This window comes from Trypanosoma rangeli (assembly GCF_003719475.1).
Source record: "Trypanosoma rangeli strain AM80 chromosome Unknown Tra_15.4_contig_00061, whole genome shotgun sequence".
NCBI classification, from domain to species: Eukaryota; Euglenozoa; class Kinetoplastea; order Trypanosomatida; family Trypanosomatidae; genus Trypanosoma; species Trypanosoma rangeli.
Window position 1 is genome coordinate 36,952 of NW_021705805.1, and position 16,047 is coordinate 52,998.

The 16,047-nt window shown below is 54.5% G+C and overlaps 6 protein-coding genes across 6 annotated transcripts, besides 9 other annotated features; all 6 read right to left on the minus strand.

Moving 5' to 3' along the window:
- Positions 1–7: 7 nt before the first annotated feature.
- Positions 8–35: a microsatellite.
- Positions 36–365: 330 nt separating this feature from the next.
- Positions 366–1,940, minus strand: TraAM80_02622 (tRNA-methyl transferase; the record flags this gene model as incomplete). The annotated part of the gene is made up of 1 exon (XM_029379621.1): positions 366–1,940. The coding sequence occupies one exon, from the start codon at positions 1,938–1,940 to the stop codon at positions 366–368; it is 1,575 nt and encodes a 524-aa protein (XP_029240543.1).
- Positions 1,941–2,001: 61 nt separating this feature from the next.
- Positions 2,002–2,018: a microsatellite.
- Positions 2,019–2,231: 213 nt separating this feature from the next.
- Positions 2,232–2,261: a microsatellite.
- Positions 2,262–2,413: 152 nt separating this feature from the next.
- Positions 2,414–5,422, minus strand: TraAM80_02623 (putative brefeldin A-inhibited guanine nucleotide-exchange protein 2; the record flags this gene model as incomplete). The annotated part of the gene is made up of 1 exon (XM_029379622.1): positions 2,414–5,422. One exon carries the CDS (start codon positions 5,420–5,422, stop codon positions 2,414–2,416), a length of 3,009 nt encoding a protein of 1,002 aa, XP_029240544.1.
- An 11-nt stretch (positions 5,423–5,433) lies between these two features.
- Positions 5,434–8,529, minus strand: TraAM80_02624 (putative brefeldin A-inhibited guanine nucleotide-exchange protein 2; the record flags this gene model as incomplete). Its single annotated transcript, XM_029379623.1, has 1 exon — positions 5,434–8,529. The coding sequence occupies one exon, from the start codon at positions 8,527–8,529 to the stop codon at positions 5,434–5,436; it is 3,096 nt and encodes a 1,031-aa protein (XP_029240545.1).
- Positions 8,530–8,560: 31 nt separating this feature from the next.
- Positions 8,561–8,614: a sequence feature (A-rich).
- Positions 8,615–8,635: 21 nt separating this feature from the next.
- Positions 8,636–8,665: a sequence feature (GA-rich).
- Positions 8,666–8,798: 133 nt separating this feature from the next.
- Positions 8,799–10,007, minus strand: TraAM80_02625 (Ca2+ binding protein, contains EF-hand motif (ISS); the record flags this gene model as incomplete). Its single annotated transcript, XM_029379624.1, has 1 exon — positions 8,799–10,007. One exon carries the CDS (start codon positions 10,005–10,007, stop codon positions 8,799–8,801), a length of 1,209 nt encoding a protein of 402 aa, XP_029240546.1.
- Positions 10,008–10,097: 90 nt separating this feature from the next.
- Positions 10,098–10,118: a microsatellite.
- Positions 10,119–10,238: 120 nt separating this feature from the next.
- TraAM80_02626 (pitrilysin-like metalloprotease) lies at positions 10,239–13,337 on the minus strand (the record flags this gene model as incomplete). The annotated part of the gene is made up of 1 exon (XM_029379625.1): positions 10,239–13,337. The coding sequence occupies one exon, from the start codon at positions 13,335–13,337 to the stop codon at positions 10,239–10,241; it is 3,099 nt and encodes a 1,032-aa protein (XP_029240547.1).
- A 67-nt stretch (positions 13,338–13,404) lies between these two features.
- Positions 13,405–13,430: a microsatellite.
- Positions 13,431–13,754: 324 nt separating this feature from the next.
- Positions 13,755–13,780: a microsatellite.
- Positions 13,781–13,850: 70 nt separating this feature from the next.
- Positions 13,851–13,882: a microsatellite.
- A 168-nt stretch (positions 13,883–14,050) lies between these two features.
- TraAM80_02627 (putative Golgi/lysosome glycoprotein) lies at positions 14,051–15,901 on the minus strand (the record flags this gene model as incomplete). Its single annotated transcript, XM_029379626.1, has 1 exon — positions 14,051–15,901. One exon carries the CDS (start codon positions 15,899–15,901, stop codon positions 14,051–14,053), a length of 1,851 nt encoding a protein of 616 aa, XP_029240548.1.
- Between the last annotated feature and the right edge of the window lie 146 nt (positions 15,902–16,047).

A 16,047-nucleotide genomic window follows, 5' to 3' on the forward strand; every position in this document is an offset into this window, starting at 1 on the left:
TCCGCACAGAGAGAGAGAGAGAGAGAGAGAGAGAGGGAGTGAGATAACAAGCAGAATACGGGCACACAAGACACCACACGTGCCGAGCAACGACTGATGACAATATCTCCATGCTGTTTTAGTTCCATTTCATTTCGCAGGCCCACCGTGCCCAGCGCCCCAGCGGAGAAAGCTGGCGCTTGGGCGGATGCTTTCTTAGATTTTTATCTTGCTGAGAAACAAACACAAACATTCATGACAACCACAAGGCGTGTGCCCGTGTGCCTGTTCGCGCCCAACCACGCACAACGCCGATACAAAACGCGGCCACACCATTTCCCCCACAGATCCACAAGGAACAAGAACCGCAACCGCCGCCACACAAGCTACGCGATCCAGCCGCTTGCCGCAACAAACCACCCCGCCACATCCTCCGCGCCCTCCGTTGCGAGCGAAACATACGCCACCAGCGCCTGACCAGGGGTTAATGCGCGGACAGGGTCCTCAAACAGAACTGTCGCGCGACTCACGCAAACACGCCCATTTGCCTCCCTCACCTCACTCCACGCAAAGCAAAGTTCCGCTGGGCGCAACGGTTCCTGGTGCCGCGCACAGCAGCGACACCGAAGCCGCACATTCACGGCTTGCCGTTCAAGCCACTGTGGGTGCAGCGAGAGCGCGACGTCGCGTAGCTCCGCCAGCGTTGCATAGAGTAGGGGATGATCCCAGCGGTCCACCAGCCACACAGTACGCAAGTAGCGCGCGTACCCCCAAGCATCGTTATAACCAGCTTCGTGGTTCTCAACTTCACTGGAAGGGAACAGCTCCTTTCGTTGCACGTAGTACCGCGCCGATTCCCCGCCGTCACCTTTGCCTCGGATCAGCTGTCCAAGTGTCAGGCTATAAGCGGGTAACAGAGGCCCACCATCTTCCCCCTGAAGTGCCAATTCCGATGCCTTTACGACACCTTGGGTTTCGGCATTTATAAATGCCGTCTGTCTGCCTGCGGCTGTGAGTCTCTGAAGGGTCGTGTTGTCCAGGGCGATGTATTCCTCCAGGAAGGAACGGAATCCACCGACGCAACCGCCACCATCGCCCCGTCTCACTTTCCTGTAATGCTCGCCCACAAAACACAACCCTGTGCTCGTCTTTTTCGCACTTACCTGTTTCATGCCAAAGTGTTCTGCCACAGCGCGCACATCAAGCTTTCGCGCAAATACATGGCCTAATGGAAAAATTGCCCTCCGTGTCTGCTTTGCTGAAAGGCGCGAGAGAAATACCGTCTGATCGTTGAGGTCATTTCTAGCAGAGAAGGGCCTGGCAATCACCCGCAGTGGTGCGGGTGTCTCACTGCTACCACGTAAACGAGGAACAGAGACAGTACGGGCATAGTGGCCCGTTGCAAGGTAAGCCGCCCTTCCTGTGGTGAGTAGGGCGTCAAGGAGTGCCTGAAACTTCACCTCCTCATTGCATAATACATCCACATTGAGAGTCTCTCCACGAGCATAGGCGCTCAGCATAGGTTGGAAGCACTTCTCCACATAACAAGTGCTATAGTTATGCAGCGGCAACAGATCCCCATGGCGAAGAAGGCCTAACAGGCGCGCAACATCCATCGCGTCGTGGTAGTCCTGCTGCGCCGCCTCACACCAGCGTCGACCAACGCCGTCGCTCTCTGAAGCATCCTCCCAGTTTCTCATAAAGAGCGGGAAGTAGTGGACCGCTGCTGCAGGATCGTGAGTGGCCTCCGCCGTTGCAGGCGCAAAGGCCACAACCTCCGACCATGGTCGTTGTTGCTCGAGAGCCTCAACCACCTCACACAATTGCAGGGGACGCTCTGTTCTCCACAACGCCTCCACATCACACCAACGCGGCACGCAGCGGCGCAGGAACAACGCTGCCACCGCACTGTCGACGCCGCCCGAGAGGGCCGTTGCCACTCGCACGGCAGTAATGGGCATTCGCTATTTCTCCTTGCGTCCGTTTTGTGCCTTCCCCACGCACTTGCCCAATGTCCCCTACCCGCCGCCGCCGCCGCCCGTCGGCATCTCGCAGACAACAAGAAGCACCATCAGCAGGAGCATAGGGCACCATTTACCACATACCACAAAGAGACAAGAGACAAAAACGGGTAACAGACCTCCTTTGGCAGCGGGCAGCATGGCCAAGCCCCGAAGACACACAGGACAAATAATAACATAATAACGAAAAACATTACTACCGCCCCTTTTTTCCTACTTCATGGTTGGGGGCAAACAAACAAACAAACAAATAAAAAAAAAGGGTGGGGATGGGGGGCAAAAAGGAAAAGAACCGAGCAGGCAAGGTGAGCAACCATATGTAAACCCCTCCTTTTCTCTTTCATCATTCACACATGCACAAATTTTCTTTTCACGGCCGCTTTGTTTCCTCAACCTTCTTCCTGGCATATGTTTTAAGGTGAGGCCCTCTGCGAGGCGTCGGACGGAAGCAGCTCCACTATTTTTTCCTCATCATGCTCATATACAGAAATATACCACACCAAGTAGTCGCGAACCGCCACAATGACTGTCCCAGCCGTGACTGCCAAAAGCCGCACAAGGCCTTGAAACACCTCGGGCGTTCCAGCGACTGCTTGCAGCTCTTTCCGTTGCGTACCCGTAAGCACAGAGGTCGCTGCATCGGTCTGTTGCAGGATGGTCCTTACCCAGTGTGCCACCACAGAGGAGAGCTCCTGGTACATCCCTACGTTGCAGCTGCGTATATGTTGCTGCTCCTGAGGGCTCAGGCGCTGCATAGCCGCTGTTTCTGCGGAACTATCCGCCGTCTTTTGCACCTCCCGAGTGCTGAGGGTGGAGGTCTGCACCGTTGCCGTGATGCGCAGGACCTCCCCAAAGACGTTGCGGAGTTCCGAGATGTCAGTCCAAAGCGCGAGCGCCAGGAAGGCGTTCAGTCCTCCCCGGATGGCAGCATGAGGAAGAAGAGCGTTGCTTTTGGAGATGGACGGCGCATCACGCCCTTTTTGCGTTGCCCTCGTCGCAAACTCCTCCATCTCCACTACATTGTTCACACGCCACAAAATGGCAAAAAAGATACCAACGGCCTCTTGCACCAACTCCTTCAGCAGCCGGTAATCTGCGGAAGGAGGCGTCCACACCCCCAACCCAACTTGCTGCTTCTCTGCCCTTTCTTTGTCTTGCTCTTCTTCCTGTCGTTGCTGCTTCTGTGGTGGAGAGTGTCTGGTCGCGGTGCCGTTCTCCGGCCCCAAGGCAGGAGGAGGGAGAGCACCCAACACCTTCGGCAGCGGTGGCAGCAGCTGTGCCATCAATGTACAGTACTCCACCAACTGCTCATCCGTCGCCAACTCCCCAAGCGGCGAGGACCAGCTGCCACGCATCGTGCGGAGGAGTTCTTCGGGCTCCACCTCCTCCGTGACGCCAATCGTCGAAATATGCCGGCTTCCTGTCACTTCATATGCCTCAGCGGTCCACAGCGTCTGAACAGCCGCCGCGCCTTCCCGCATGTACGCCGAAAGAGCACCCGACTTTTCTTCCTTCACCCACTGGCGCCCGGCATGGTCAGCGCCGTCAGGAACGATAAAACGCACGGGAACACGCAGCGCAAAAAGAAGCAGACTCACACACTCCGCAATGATGCGGCTGCTGCGGCTGCTGCAAGACTTTTTACCATCAACGGTTTGACGCGTGACACAAAGAGAAACAGCGTGCATGAGGAAGCGAACGGCAGTTGCACGAATCTGGAAGGAAGAACGCGGTGACACAGCTAGGGGAACCAGGCAGTGCTGCAGCACGATCTCCGCAATGGCATCCATATGCTCCAGTGGCCCCTCCGAGAGCATCTCCTGCGACATGAAGTTTAACACAAGGGGAAGAGTGGCACGGAATGCGGTGGGCGAACACCTGCGCATGACGATGGACGCATTCAGGCCAAAGAGGACGTGGCTCACGCCAATTGGCTCTGTCAGGGAGGGCTTGTACTCCGGTGTCGCGTGGCCCAAGGAGGCCTCCAGCACGGCGTCGGCAAGGTGCACGGCGAGATGCTGCAATTGAGAGGGCGCCAGCTGCATCACCAGCGCGCGTAGGGCGCTGATGACATCCGTCCGTGTTTGTTGTGCATGGCAGAAGAGGAGCAGGCTCATGCGTTCCAGCGCGTGGAGGACGAGCATGTTCGGCCTCTGCCGCACATTCTCGACGAGTTGTTGCAGGAGAATTGTGCTAATCTCCGTGGCGGAATTTGATTCCGCCACGTGTGCTGCGGTAGTGAGGGGCGGCGACTCAATTTCCGAGGGAATTGTCCCATCCCGATTCAGCGCAGTCGCACAAATGGTAGAAAACTGCGCCACACATGACTGTGCACTGTCAACGTCGCTGCACATGCCCCCGACGTACGCCACGTTCACCAGAAGTAGCAGCAGAATATTGCGGACGCTCTCCGGCAGCTGAACGTCAACAGTTGAGCCGCCCGTTCCACAACCAAGAACGACAAGCTTGCGAAGTATGTGCACGGCGAGACTGCATGTCTCTGTTCCCACACTATCCTTGTCTGAAAGGGCTCGCACGACGGGATGCAGCAACTGAAGCCAAATCCGTGCCATGAGGTACAGTGTATGCGCGTGAAACCCCATTGGTCCCCTCCTGGTTGACCCCACCTTGAGCAGCGTGCGGGCAATGAGCTCCTTCACACCTTGCAGCACGTGCATGCGCGCTTCCGCCGAGGCCCCACACTGCTCATAACAGCTCCGAAAAAAGGAAAAACAGTTGATTAGTTCCGAGTGCCGGCCAACCGTCTCCGACCTCACTCCGCAGATATATGAGCCCCACACGGTGTTGAGAATGTCCACAACAAACTCCACCACAAGGCGCATGTATTCATCACCCTTTCCACGCCGAGCTTCCGCGACATCAACAAGCCTCGGAACCACAAGACCACTGAAGTCACGCACATTGATTAAGTTCGTCACAACCGTCCCTTGCTCTTCTGCATGCGAGATGAGCGAGTACCCCAGGAACCGACGCAGCACATAAAATGCAGCAAAAAGCATCTTTCCATCGGCACTTGTGTTCTGCAGAACGGTCGAAATGCCCTGCAGCACCTCTTGCACAGCTCTTGTAGCGGCAACAGGTGCCTTTGGAGATGCCTGCGCACGATCAATCTCGCAGGATTCACGGGTAAACTCCTCCACGCGACCAAACACCGATTCCGCCTCAACCACCATCTTCTGTTGCTGGTTTCGTATAGCCACCAGCAACTCCACCACGGGCACCCAACACATCGCTGAAAAAGAACCACTATGGGATGAGGCTGCTACTTCAAGAATACTCCTGTGGCACACATCACGCATAGGTCCATAAGAAGCCATGCGCAGTAGTGCCAGCTGCGATACACCACATTCCGTCTGCAGGCCAAATGCAGCAGCCACAAAAAAACTGCATCGGAGGCCCATCATGCAAAGCGTCAAGGCCTCCTCTGGCACTTTGGCTCCATGCACAGCAACACCAAAGACGGCGCACAGCGAAGGCCATGTGCTAAGAAACAAATCCTGCGTGATGCAACACCAACACATCGGCGTCGTCTCATCCAAGTGGACGTCACCACCACTGTAGCGGTACACCAACTCACGGGTCTCGCTGAGGAGACGCTGCCGCACGACATCAAATGCCAATTCACGGCGCTCTTCACCAGAAAAAAAAAGGAGTCCATTTTCCCCGGAAACGGCACCGTTGCATACCGCACCCCACTACTCATTCCTGCTGACCAGAACCCCTTCATACTGGAGAGCGAGCGCAGATGCACTTCATGAAAGATGCTCTTTGTGAAATGCTCTGGAAAGTCTTTACCCTCGTTGCACCCCTTCAGTTGAGCGTAAAAGCTGGAATCCGTCATTCTCGCAGATGCAACGTGTGGATTGTGCAGGTTTGTGTTTAGCATGATGACTGCCACACCCACAATAAAGCACGCGTTTTCAGTTTTAAACGGAAACATCTCGGCATCTACACCCTCGACCGAGTTCGCCTTGAAGTACGCGCTGCAGAAAAACTCAAGTAGCCGTTCAATGCGCTGTCCTTCTTTAGGCAGTTGCACCAGAGTAAATAAAATCCGCATTGCGTCCACAAGACTTTTACCAGCAACCGGCAATGTCTCCATAAAGGCCCGGCACACCTGCAACGGAAGCACCACTGGGGATGAGAGAAACTCTGCAACCGATTCAGGATTTAGCGAGGGCGTCTCCATCAGAAATTGCGCTATGCGGTGTACTTTTGTGTCCGTCGCGTGAGATGCTGGTAGTGGGATATGCTGATGCGCCCAATTCTTCTCGGCCACGTTTTTATACCCAGTTGGGTTCATTTCGTCATCAGCGACATCAAACAACTTTTTGATCCCTTTCAGGGGAGAGCTGTTAAAGACGTCAACCGCCCGTTGCTCCTCTAGTTTCCTGTCACGGTTTTCAATCCTTGGGTAGGTCTTGCCTCCCGCGCCACCACCGTCCCGCGAGATGTGCCTAGAGAGCAGCTCCACCGCCCATGAAAGACCTTGGAGAGCGATAAATGGCGGACTCTTCTGCGGCACGATGGGCTCCTGGTTGTCGCTTTTCGTTTCTTTTTCGTCAGCGAAGTCTTCTGGGGCGGCGCAGCGTACCGTTTTTGAGAGCGTCGCGATGGCCTGCTGCACCACGTTCAGTTGATGCCAACGGACGTTCAGGTCAAACCGTTGGTACAGGCGCAGTAGCAGTGACGGCTGTTCAACGTCCTTCATGGGTGTGAAAAATGTGCTGATAACATGTCGAAGGAGCAGGCGCCGCATCCTGTGTGGGGTGCTGTCCGACTCCAGCAGCCCAAAGACCCCGCCTGTGTACACAAACCCCACCTCTGAGCCCACACACTCGGGGCAGCCCACGATGATCCGCTGCAGCGTATCCAGGCCTGCCTCTAACACCGCCGGCTCTAGCGACACGAGGCAATTCAGGATGCCCTCCGCTATCCGTTTCCTCCATGCCGAGCACCCAAGCACGTGCCGAAACTCCTCCATGTCTGTTTCCATCAAGTTCTTTACTGTGTCGTTCAGCACCCGTACGGCCATCAGTTGGCCTTCATTCTGGTCTCCACAATACTCTGCGACGCAGGCGATGTATTCAGGCGAAAATGCCACGGGAAACACCGCGTCCATAACGCAACAGGCCATTCGATAACACAGTAGGTGTGTGGTTTCCATGCCGTCCCAGTCCGGAAACGACTCCGACTGAGGAAAGCCGATACGAAGGGATCGTTCCGCGGCAACATCCGGTTCCTGTTCCCTGCCACCTATGCCCCCCGATAACGGTTGCCGCCTGCATCGATTCAACCACGATGTGGGTGTCACCCACTGCACCAAAGCAAATACGTTTGCACATACATCTTTCTTCAGACCCCGTTCCTCTGGAGAGGACACATCGTCCTTCCGCGAGGCAACCGACATCAAGTAACGCACACTGGAGCAGACAAGACTCATGAGGTGTTCAACACTAGCAAGCAAAGAGGGTCCCATCTGAAGACGTAGTTCTTGTGCCCGCCGCTTAGCACCTTGCTGCAGCTTTGCCGCATCCAGTGACGGATCATCGGGATCGCTGGCATCAGCCCTCATCATGCGCAAACGCCTCATTTCCTCACAGAGGGCCCGATACACAAAAAAGGTAACACACTGACGAAGCTGCTTTAGAACATCCACGCAAACCTGTGCCGCGAACCGCATCGAAAGTACATCCATAGGACTCGTCAAAAGCTCAATGCACTTCATCACCGCGTTGGTAGCAATCCGAATATCACGCGAAAAAGGTATAAAAGAATATGCAGATGAAACTCCATTATCCTCTCCGTTGACCTTAGAAAGCAATTCTTCTGCTTCACGCGGCTCACCGTAGACTTGATGCAAAACCTGCTGCAGGGAACACGCAATGATAGAGAAGCAGCGAACTATAACGAGACGCGCTGCGTTACGTCCTACGCTGCGCAGCTTCATTATTTCCTGCAAACCACTAGAGAAGAACATGCCAAGAAACTCTGCAAAGTCCTCCAGATTGCGCGTCTCAAAATCGCTGGACAGAGCAAAGCTAGCGCTCACTGAACCGTGAAGCATTTTGTTGCTCGCGCTGTTCCCCATGTCCACCGTAGAGGAGAGGGCATCTCCACAAAGCGATCGTGCACTCGGGGGTGCCGTGACCGACGTCAAGACTGAGGCCAGCTGTGGCGGGGTTAATGGGCTTCTGCCGCTGCCAGTGTTTTTGTTGCTGTCATCTATTCCCCCGGTTACGTCGGGGGAGCTTGACTGGAGCGGGTCCCGGTCGTGCGATGGTGCGACGGAGCCACCAGGGGTTGGAGCACAAATGGACGGGTGTGGTGTCCCCACCTCGCCCACCTCCCGCACCCACACCTCCAAGCCCACCTGCAGGTCCTGCAGCTTGCACTTTTGGCTTCTCCTTACAATGTTTTGGGCCTGCGTAAGCAGAGACCGCAGCTGCACCAAAAAAGTGGTGCGGTTTTCCAGGTCCGCCGCCAACTTTGGTGAGGCGCGCTGCATGGACGAAGTTCCTCGCCCCCCTGAAGAGATGCAAAACAAGCAAAAAACAACAACAACAAACAAACAAACTGAAGAGAAAAACAAAATGGGACTCCGCGTGTGTAAGAGAGAGAAAGAGAGAAAGAAATATAACAAAATAACAAGAGGAGTTAGCCGCAGATTACCGTTACACCCAGCACACGCACAGTAATACAAAAACAAGGCACAAGAGGAGCGAATGAGTTACAGACAAGACAACAAGACAGATAATACGGAGGGAAGGGGCGCAACTAGTGGGGAAACACCTCGCCAACACACTCCACAAAACGTGTGGGGAGGTTTTTCTTCTCGCGTGGGACACCGCGGTGACCGTAGTGGTACCCAAGCTTCTGCTTCATCACAGAGATAAACTCATCAAACTCCACGACTCCGTCATTGTTGCGATCAAAGAGGGCCATGACAAGGTCCAACTCCACATCAACAAAAGGGGGCAACCCCGCGGCCTTGACTGCACGGTTGAAGTCTTTTTTCCTTAAAGGAAGCCCCGAGGAGGTGAACAGCTCCACCACCTCCGCTATCTCGTCGGCGTGCTGCATGATGCGATGAAATCCAATCCACAGTTCAAGCGTGATAGTCTCTCCACTACCCCGCAGCTTTCGTATGTTGCCCACAATGTGAAACGGTGGATGACTCCCAATCATATGGTTTGCGATGAGTTTTCCAAATTGTTCAGCGGTGATGCAGTCGTTGTGGTCCGTGTCAAACTGACGGAACTCGGCCGTCCACACCTCCACGTTGACGGCGTCGAGTGTTTCTGCAACTTCCTTTAAGGTGCAGCGGCGGCATCCATCCTCGCCAAAGAGTAGTCGCACAATACTGTTTTTTTGACCACGCGTCAACAAGTGCGCCTGCTTCCTGCTGCAGCCCAACCCCCGCAACACCCCTGCAAACTCGTCCAGGCTCAAACTCCCCACACGGTCCTCATCCAACACGGAGAAAAGCACCTTTATGTCCTCCGGTCTGGCCGTTAGCAGCACCATAAGAAAAGAGAACTCACTCAGGCTGAGATACGCGTTGCCGTCGGCATCAAGGTCGGTGAATAGTTTGGTCATGCCCGCCACCACAGCAGGGTCCGGTGGCTCGTTATCGCTTGAGGCCAGCAAAGCCCGTACAAAGTCTTCAACCGTCATGTACTTTGCACCGCCTTCACGCTTACGGTAACTCGCGTAGTGCCTGAAGCGGGTGGTAATGTCGCGCAAGTAGTACGGGACGAGATAGTCAGGCGTGTCAAGCGGGCGGCAAAGCGCCACGGAGGCAGCAACGCTGGTGACAGCAACCCACGCAGCGGAGAAAATAAATATGGACCTCGTCGCCGAGTGGCCACACCACCGCTGGCCCGCGGCCCAGACACGTGAGCGTCGTCTCCACCAACAAATACCGTGATGCCAGGACCACCGTTGCATATACATGAACCGCAGCGCCCAACGCGGGGTTTCCATGTAGCGCCACGCAGCGCGAGATTCCTGACGCTAAACGCAACAGCGATGCGAAAGAAGACTCAAGAAGAAAATCAACAGGACGTGAGAACCAAAAAAAAAAAAAGAAAAAAAGATAGAAGCAGCCCCTTCCCGCCCAGTGTAACAACAACACCACACCCCAACGTCAATACGAGGAGCATGTGTGGTACGCAAGCAGCATCAGTTGGTTCCTCCCCTTCTTTAGTATCCCCTTCACTTTTTCTGATGTGAACATGGCTCCTGGACAGACTCCTCTGGGCACAGTACACTCACGGCGGAAGATGCATTCCCGCTAACATCAAAGTACTGTGCCACGTTTACAACGTCCTTTGGTTCAACACTTAACAAAGCGTCACGCATCGCCTGCTTCTGTGTCGGAAGCACATCGTGTAGGAAGTACGATTCACCGTAGCTGTCGGCAGCGTATGGGGCGTCGATGCTTGCAAATATGCGGAGTTTCGCCTCATCCACCCTCACTTGCGTAACATTGTTGGCGTTTCCAAGCCAACTCGCAACCTCCTGAAAGACACGTACAGTTTGCTCCGGCGCAGGATCGCGGTAGCTGGACATGGTGATGCCACCCACCTCCCCTTTAAGAGTGGCGTCTGCAGTTGACCCGTAGGCCCCACCCTCCTCGCGAATGAGGCGGTGCAGGTACTCGTTTCCAAGCAGCTGACATGCCACCCGTAACGGCGCTTGTTGAGGATGACTCCAGTCCAACTCGTTTGCAACGGCAAAGCCCACGTAAGAGGTGTCAATGGGCAGCGTCTTACGGATCTGCGGGACACCAGTGGATCGCTCTAACGCTGGAAACGAGAGACGTGTTGAGACTGGTGCACCAGAAGTAACGGTAGGAAAACTCCGCAGGAACGCTGCCAACGCTGTCTCCACCTCATTGCGGTGCTCTCCTTCGCATGTTGCCCAAAGAGTACCATGGCGAATGTTTGACGCCAGCGCTCGAGCGAAGGCTTCATAGCAGCTTAAAATGTTTACAATGGCGTGACGCACAGCTGCCTCATCGCCATTTTGAATACTCTCAAGCAACTGAGAGGCATGCATCGACTGCGTGAGACCGGACCATTCCTCCTTCACAGCTCCACAGCGTGTCAGGCGTGAGATTGCCAGGGTTGTGGCAACACGATTGCCATAATGCTGCAGACGCTGAATAACTTCAGAGCAGCGTGCTTTGGTCAGAGACAAGACGCGACCACGCACAGCATCATCCTCAGCGGAGGTTGCTGGCTCAAGAAGAGTGATTTTAAGAAGCTCCAACGCCTCCCGTAGCTTCTCCTTCGTTGTGTAGAAGCCAAAGGCGGTACCAAGGATATACGCAGACTTCTGTCGATAGGACTGGTTAAGTACCGGGGAGAAGGCAAAACCACCGCAGACAAGCTCTGTGGCGATGGACAGTTCCTTGAAGGAATATCCACCCGCGCCCAGTTTTCCAAGCAGGGAGTGCCACAGGGGAATATCCGCCAAACAGTCAGTAGCCCCGCCTTCCCGGATGGACGACACCAAAGACGCTTCAAAAGGCACAAGACCATGCACATACACCAATCCGTTTGTGGAATTTGAAATGGTATAAAGAGATGCGTGGTCACCGGACTTTGCATGTTGTGGGGTGGGCTCCTGAAAGGATTGACATGGGATATCCCTCACGGTGAGAGTAGGGAGAAGATCACCGTTTTGTGGTGCACGAACTCGCTCAAGCCAACTTGCCGTTTCTGCCTCAATCTCCTCCTTGCGAGCATCCGTGACACCCTCGTTTAGCTTCTCTTCCATGCAGGTGAGTGTATCACGGAGGGACTCCAAGTACTCCTTCTTCGCTGAGACCGACACCAACGCACAGTGGGGATTGTCAAGAAGATTCTTGGAGATGCGTGGGAGAAGTGGAGCTACTTGTTTCTCCCCCAGTCGCCGTAGGTGTGGGAGCCAATCAATAAAGTCAAGCGGGTTATTTGCGGCACGACACAGGCCTATCGAGCAAAGGCATGTGCAAAGACTCACACCATAGTCGGCCGCACGGTGTCGTTGCTGCAGCTCCTCTTGAAAAATAACGGACTGCACTCGACGCTGGTCAAACCCCTCCTTCTTCACCTTTTGTAGAGTGGAAATAACAGCGTTTAATACCTCCTCCTCCGCGTTTGGTCGAGCCTCATCCACACCTTCGACACCGTATGAAACAAACGGTGAAGAGAGATAAAAGGAGTAGCCTCGCATCGGTGCGTAGCGGCTTCCAATCTGTGACTCCACAAGCGCCTGATAGAGCGGGGAGCTGGGACCACTTGAGAGCAATGAATCCAGCACACTCAAATCCACCATATCCTCCAGCTGGTTATCTTCCTGCTGCACCCCAAAAGAAACCGAAATGCGCTTCTGACGCTGTGGATTTCCCATTGAGTTTAGTGGCCCTTGCAAGGAAATCCGCTGCATCTGACGGAAGCGTCGCTCCAGAGTTAGGGTGGGGACTGTGATCACCTCGCCCTTCGAAAAGGACGAGAAGTAGCTGTCAAGAATCGCCATCCACGGCTCTGGGTGCTGCGCACCGTAGGTGAAGGTGATGCTGTTGCTGGGGTGGTAGTGTCTCCTGTGAAAGGCCACCAGCTCTTCGTGGGTGAGCTTCAACACTTCCGGTGGGTATCCGCCGGAGATGTGTTCGTAGTGCGTCCCTGGGAGCATAAGCCGCATTAATGCGTGTGCGTAGTGCTGCGCGGGTTCCGAAACCACCCCCCGCATCTCGTTAAACACAACCCCGTTATACACCAGCCGCCTCCCTGCTCCCTCTTCTCCGCCCGCCCCAATTTCCACGCGGTGACCCTCCTGCTTAAAGTCCTCCACACGCAAGAGTGGGTGCAGGACGGCGTCAAGGTAAACATCCATCAAATTGCAGAAGTCCTGCCGGTTGGTTGTGGCAAACGGGTAAAGGGTGTAATCGGCACCGGTCATAGCATTCATAAATGTGCTCAAAGAGCGGCGCATCATCATGAAAAAGGGGTCCCGCACCGGATATTTTTTACTGCCACACAGTACGGTGTGCTCCAAAATGTGCGACGTCCCCTTGTCGTTCTCGGCGGGAGTGCGAAACCCAATGCAGAAGGTGCAGTTCCGATCATCTGCATCGATATGATAATACACGGCCCCGGTCCGCTCGTGCCTCCACTCGTAGGCAACTAGATTGAGTTCATCAATTCGACGCGTGTCTTTATGTGTGAAGCCGTGTGTGTTTGCTTGGCTGAGCAACGGCCTTTTTCCAGTCGTCACAGGTGCGGCGGCGGCTGCCGCGCAACACCGCAGAATTCTGCGGCAAAGCATCTTCCCTTTCCCTTCTCGTTTCTATCTGGTTACTCCTTCAAGCAATACAAACTCTAACAGAACAAGAAGAGAGAGAGAGAGAGAGAGAGAGAGTGCAAAAGAAGAGGGGATACGTGTCGAAGAATATTTACCGCGGCCGCGCGACAGCAGAAGTAAAACCACACTACAGACCCCGCCGGGGCGGTGCGGCGGAAGTGGGAAGAAACACAAACAAAAGAAAGAGAAAACACACACGCAGCAATAAGAAATTGTTTTCACTTTTTCACTTGAAAAAAAAAATATAAGCAATAATAAAATTCCTTCCTTCACGTGAATCCACCTCCTGCACCACCGCACACACGTGGCTGAAGTGATTGACAGGTGGATATATACTTCACTTCTTTTCTCCTCCCTCACACGTTCTTGTTTTTGCCTGGATCTTCTTCTTCTTCTTCTTTTCCTTCCCCTGGGAGTTGGCGTACCTCCCTCGCCAGCACTTATTCCACCTCTGCGGAGGTCACACGTACTGGGCACTGTGTTTGTGTTTTTGTGTATGTTTGTGTATGATATAGGTGAGAATGTTGCCTGTTGGCATCCATTCCTTCTCACCATTCATGCAACTCGAGCATACAATAAGAATGAATATATTTATATGTGCGCATGTGTCAAAGGAACACCACTTTGACTCACTGCGTTATGCCTTCCCTTTCTGCTCGCTACTTCGTGTATTGGGTTCACTCCTCCACCTCAATGACGGCGTCCTTCACGCCCCGTGGACGACGATAGCCCAAGTCGTCGGGGCCATCCGTGGCGTACATGTCCTCCACCTCCGCGTCGTCAGCGCCGAACTGAATAAAATACTGACGGCTTTCGCGGTACTTCAGTACGCCGTAGACTGCCATAGCCACCACCACCACCACCGTCAAGCACGTAATCAGCAGCACCAAAATATGACCACCGTACTTCTTGAGAACCACCACGTCGTCGCCAAACGCAAAGAGGTGCCGGCTTCCCTCCACAGAGGCGATGCCAAGACCTACCAGAGGCGTCAACTTCTGCTGCCCTAGGGAGAGGATGTAGTTCTGCCTCTCCACCGTGTCGCAGGAGGCCGCCTCCCCAAGGTCCTCGCAAAGGATCGAAAGATACATCACTTGACGTCCATCCGGATCATGTGTCACATGCGTCACGGCAAGCGCAGCACGCGGAATGCAAAACCGCTGGCTGAGTGTTTTGAGAAGATCCTTTGGCAATCTAGTACCATTGAACGTAAATTTTAAGCTCTTGTAGGAAATCCAGGGTGCCTCTGGCGTTGTACTTGCCATGGGGCATTCCGCCTTCGTCACGGGGTCTGTGGGCCGCGGAATGTGTTTGGGTTCAGTAGCGCCAGAAGTCGAGGTAGAGGCCACCTCTGGGTCCACGTCAGCAATGCTGGGCACCTCCGTCCACACGCCGTTGCGACGCTTGTAGCATAACTTGAAGGCTCCAGCTTTCCTCAGCACCCACGTCCATAGAGTGTACGTGGTACCAGGACCGTAGCTGTCACCAGGGCCAAGGTCCGTGGACTCCGCCACGCCACCAGCGGGCTTCGCCGTCGCACAATCCTCAGCGTCAGTGACAAACTTTGCACTGTCCCCGCCAGGCCGAGTGTCAAGGTCATAGCCGTAGAACTTTACTGTCGCTTCCGCTCCAACGAACACACGACCTTGCTCGTCTTGACCACTAACCATTTGATAGTAGGTTGGGTTGCCGTCAAATACACGAATGACCGCAATCTCAGAACCCGTCTGGTTTCCCTTGCCATAGTAGCAAACGCGATAGGTCTCAGGGGTGTCAAAGTAGTAGTCACGTGCCCCCAGCGTCGCAGGGTCGCCAAGGTGGTTTACAGGTGGGAAAGATGACGGTATACGCATGGCGTGCCCATCGAAATAACCCGTCCCGCATTCCTTAGACAAAGCGACAAGTTTCACGACGTCTGACTGAGCCTCGTGCATATTTGTGCCCCATGGGTAACGCAGTAGGACGGTCGTCATCGCACTGCGTTTGACATACACTGTCCGAGGAACCACCGAAACTGCCACTGGCAAACGCTCCTGTTGAGTTGGCTCCGCCTGCTCCGCGAAGCTTATGATCGCACGTATGCGCAGTGAGCACTGGTGGTTCGTTGCGTCGTTCATAAAAACCAGGGACACTTTACTCATCCCCAAAAGGCGAATAACAACATTGCCGAGGGATCCCCCTGCAAGGTCCTTCACATCAAAATCCGTTACATTGACTTTCCGAGTGGCCTCATCCTCCGTCGCCGCCCGGACGACGATGCGGTGCAGGTACTCCGTCTGATGAGGCACATAGCACGGGTCCTTTTCGCCCTTTTTCATGCCCCCCATGAGGCTGCTGACCTCGTAAGCAAGACACACCAGTGTCAACGCGCGTGTCTTTTGCGGCAGTGCAAAGATGGTCGTCTCTCCACCTGCACCTGCGAACCCTTGTCGTTCGTCCCCTTGGCAGGACGGATATAAGTTCCTGCCCTGAGCAACGGTGCAGCACAGGGAAAGAATAAATAGCACGAGAAGTAGAGCCACGTTCATAGCTGCTTTCCTGTTGGTGTCTCTCTTCTTTTTTGTTTTGTTTTTACTACTAATACTACCGATGCTATTGTTCTTGTTCGTAAAGCACTCCTTTGATGCTGATAATCTACGCAGTCAGAGGCATCAGAGTGGGGGGGGGGGGGGGG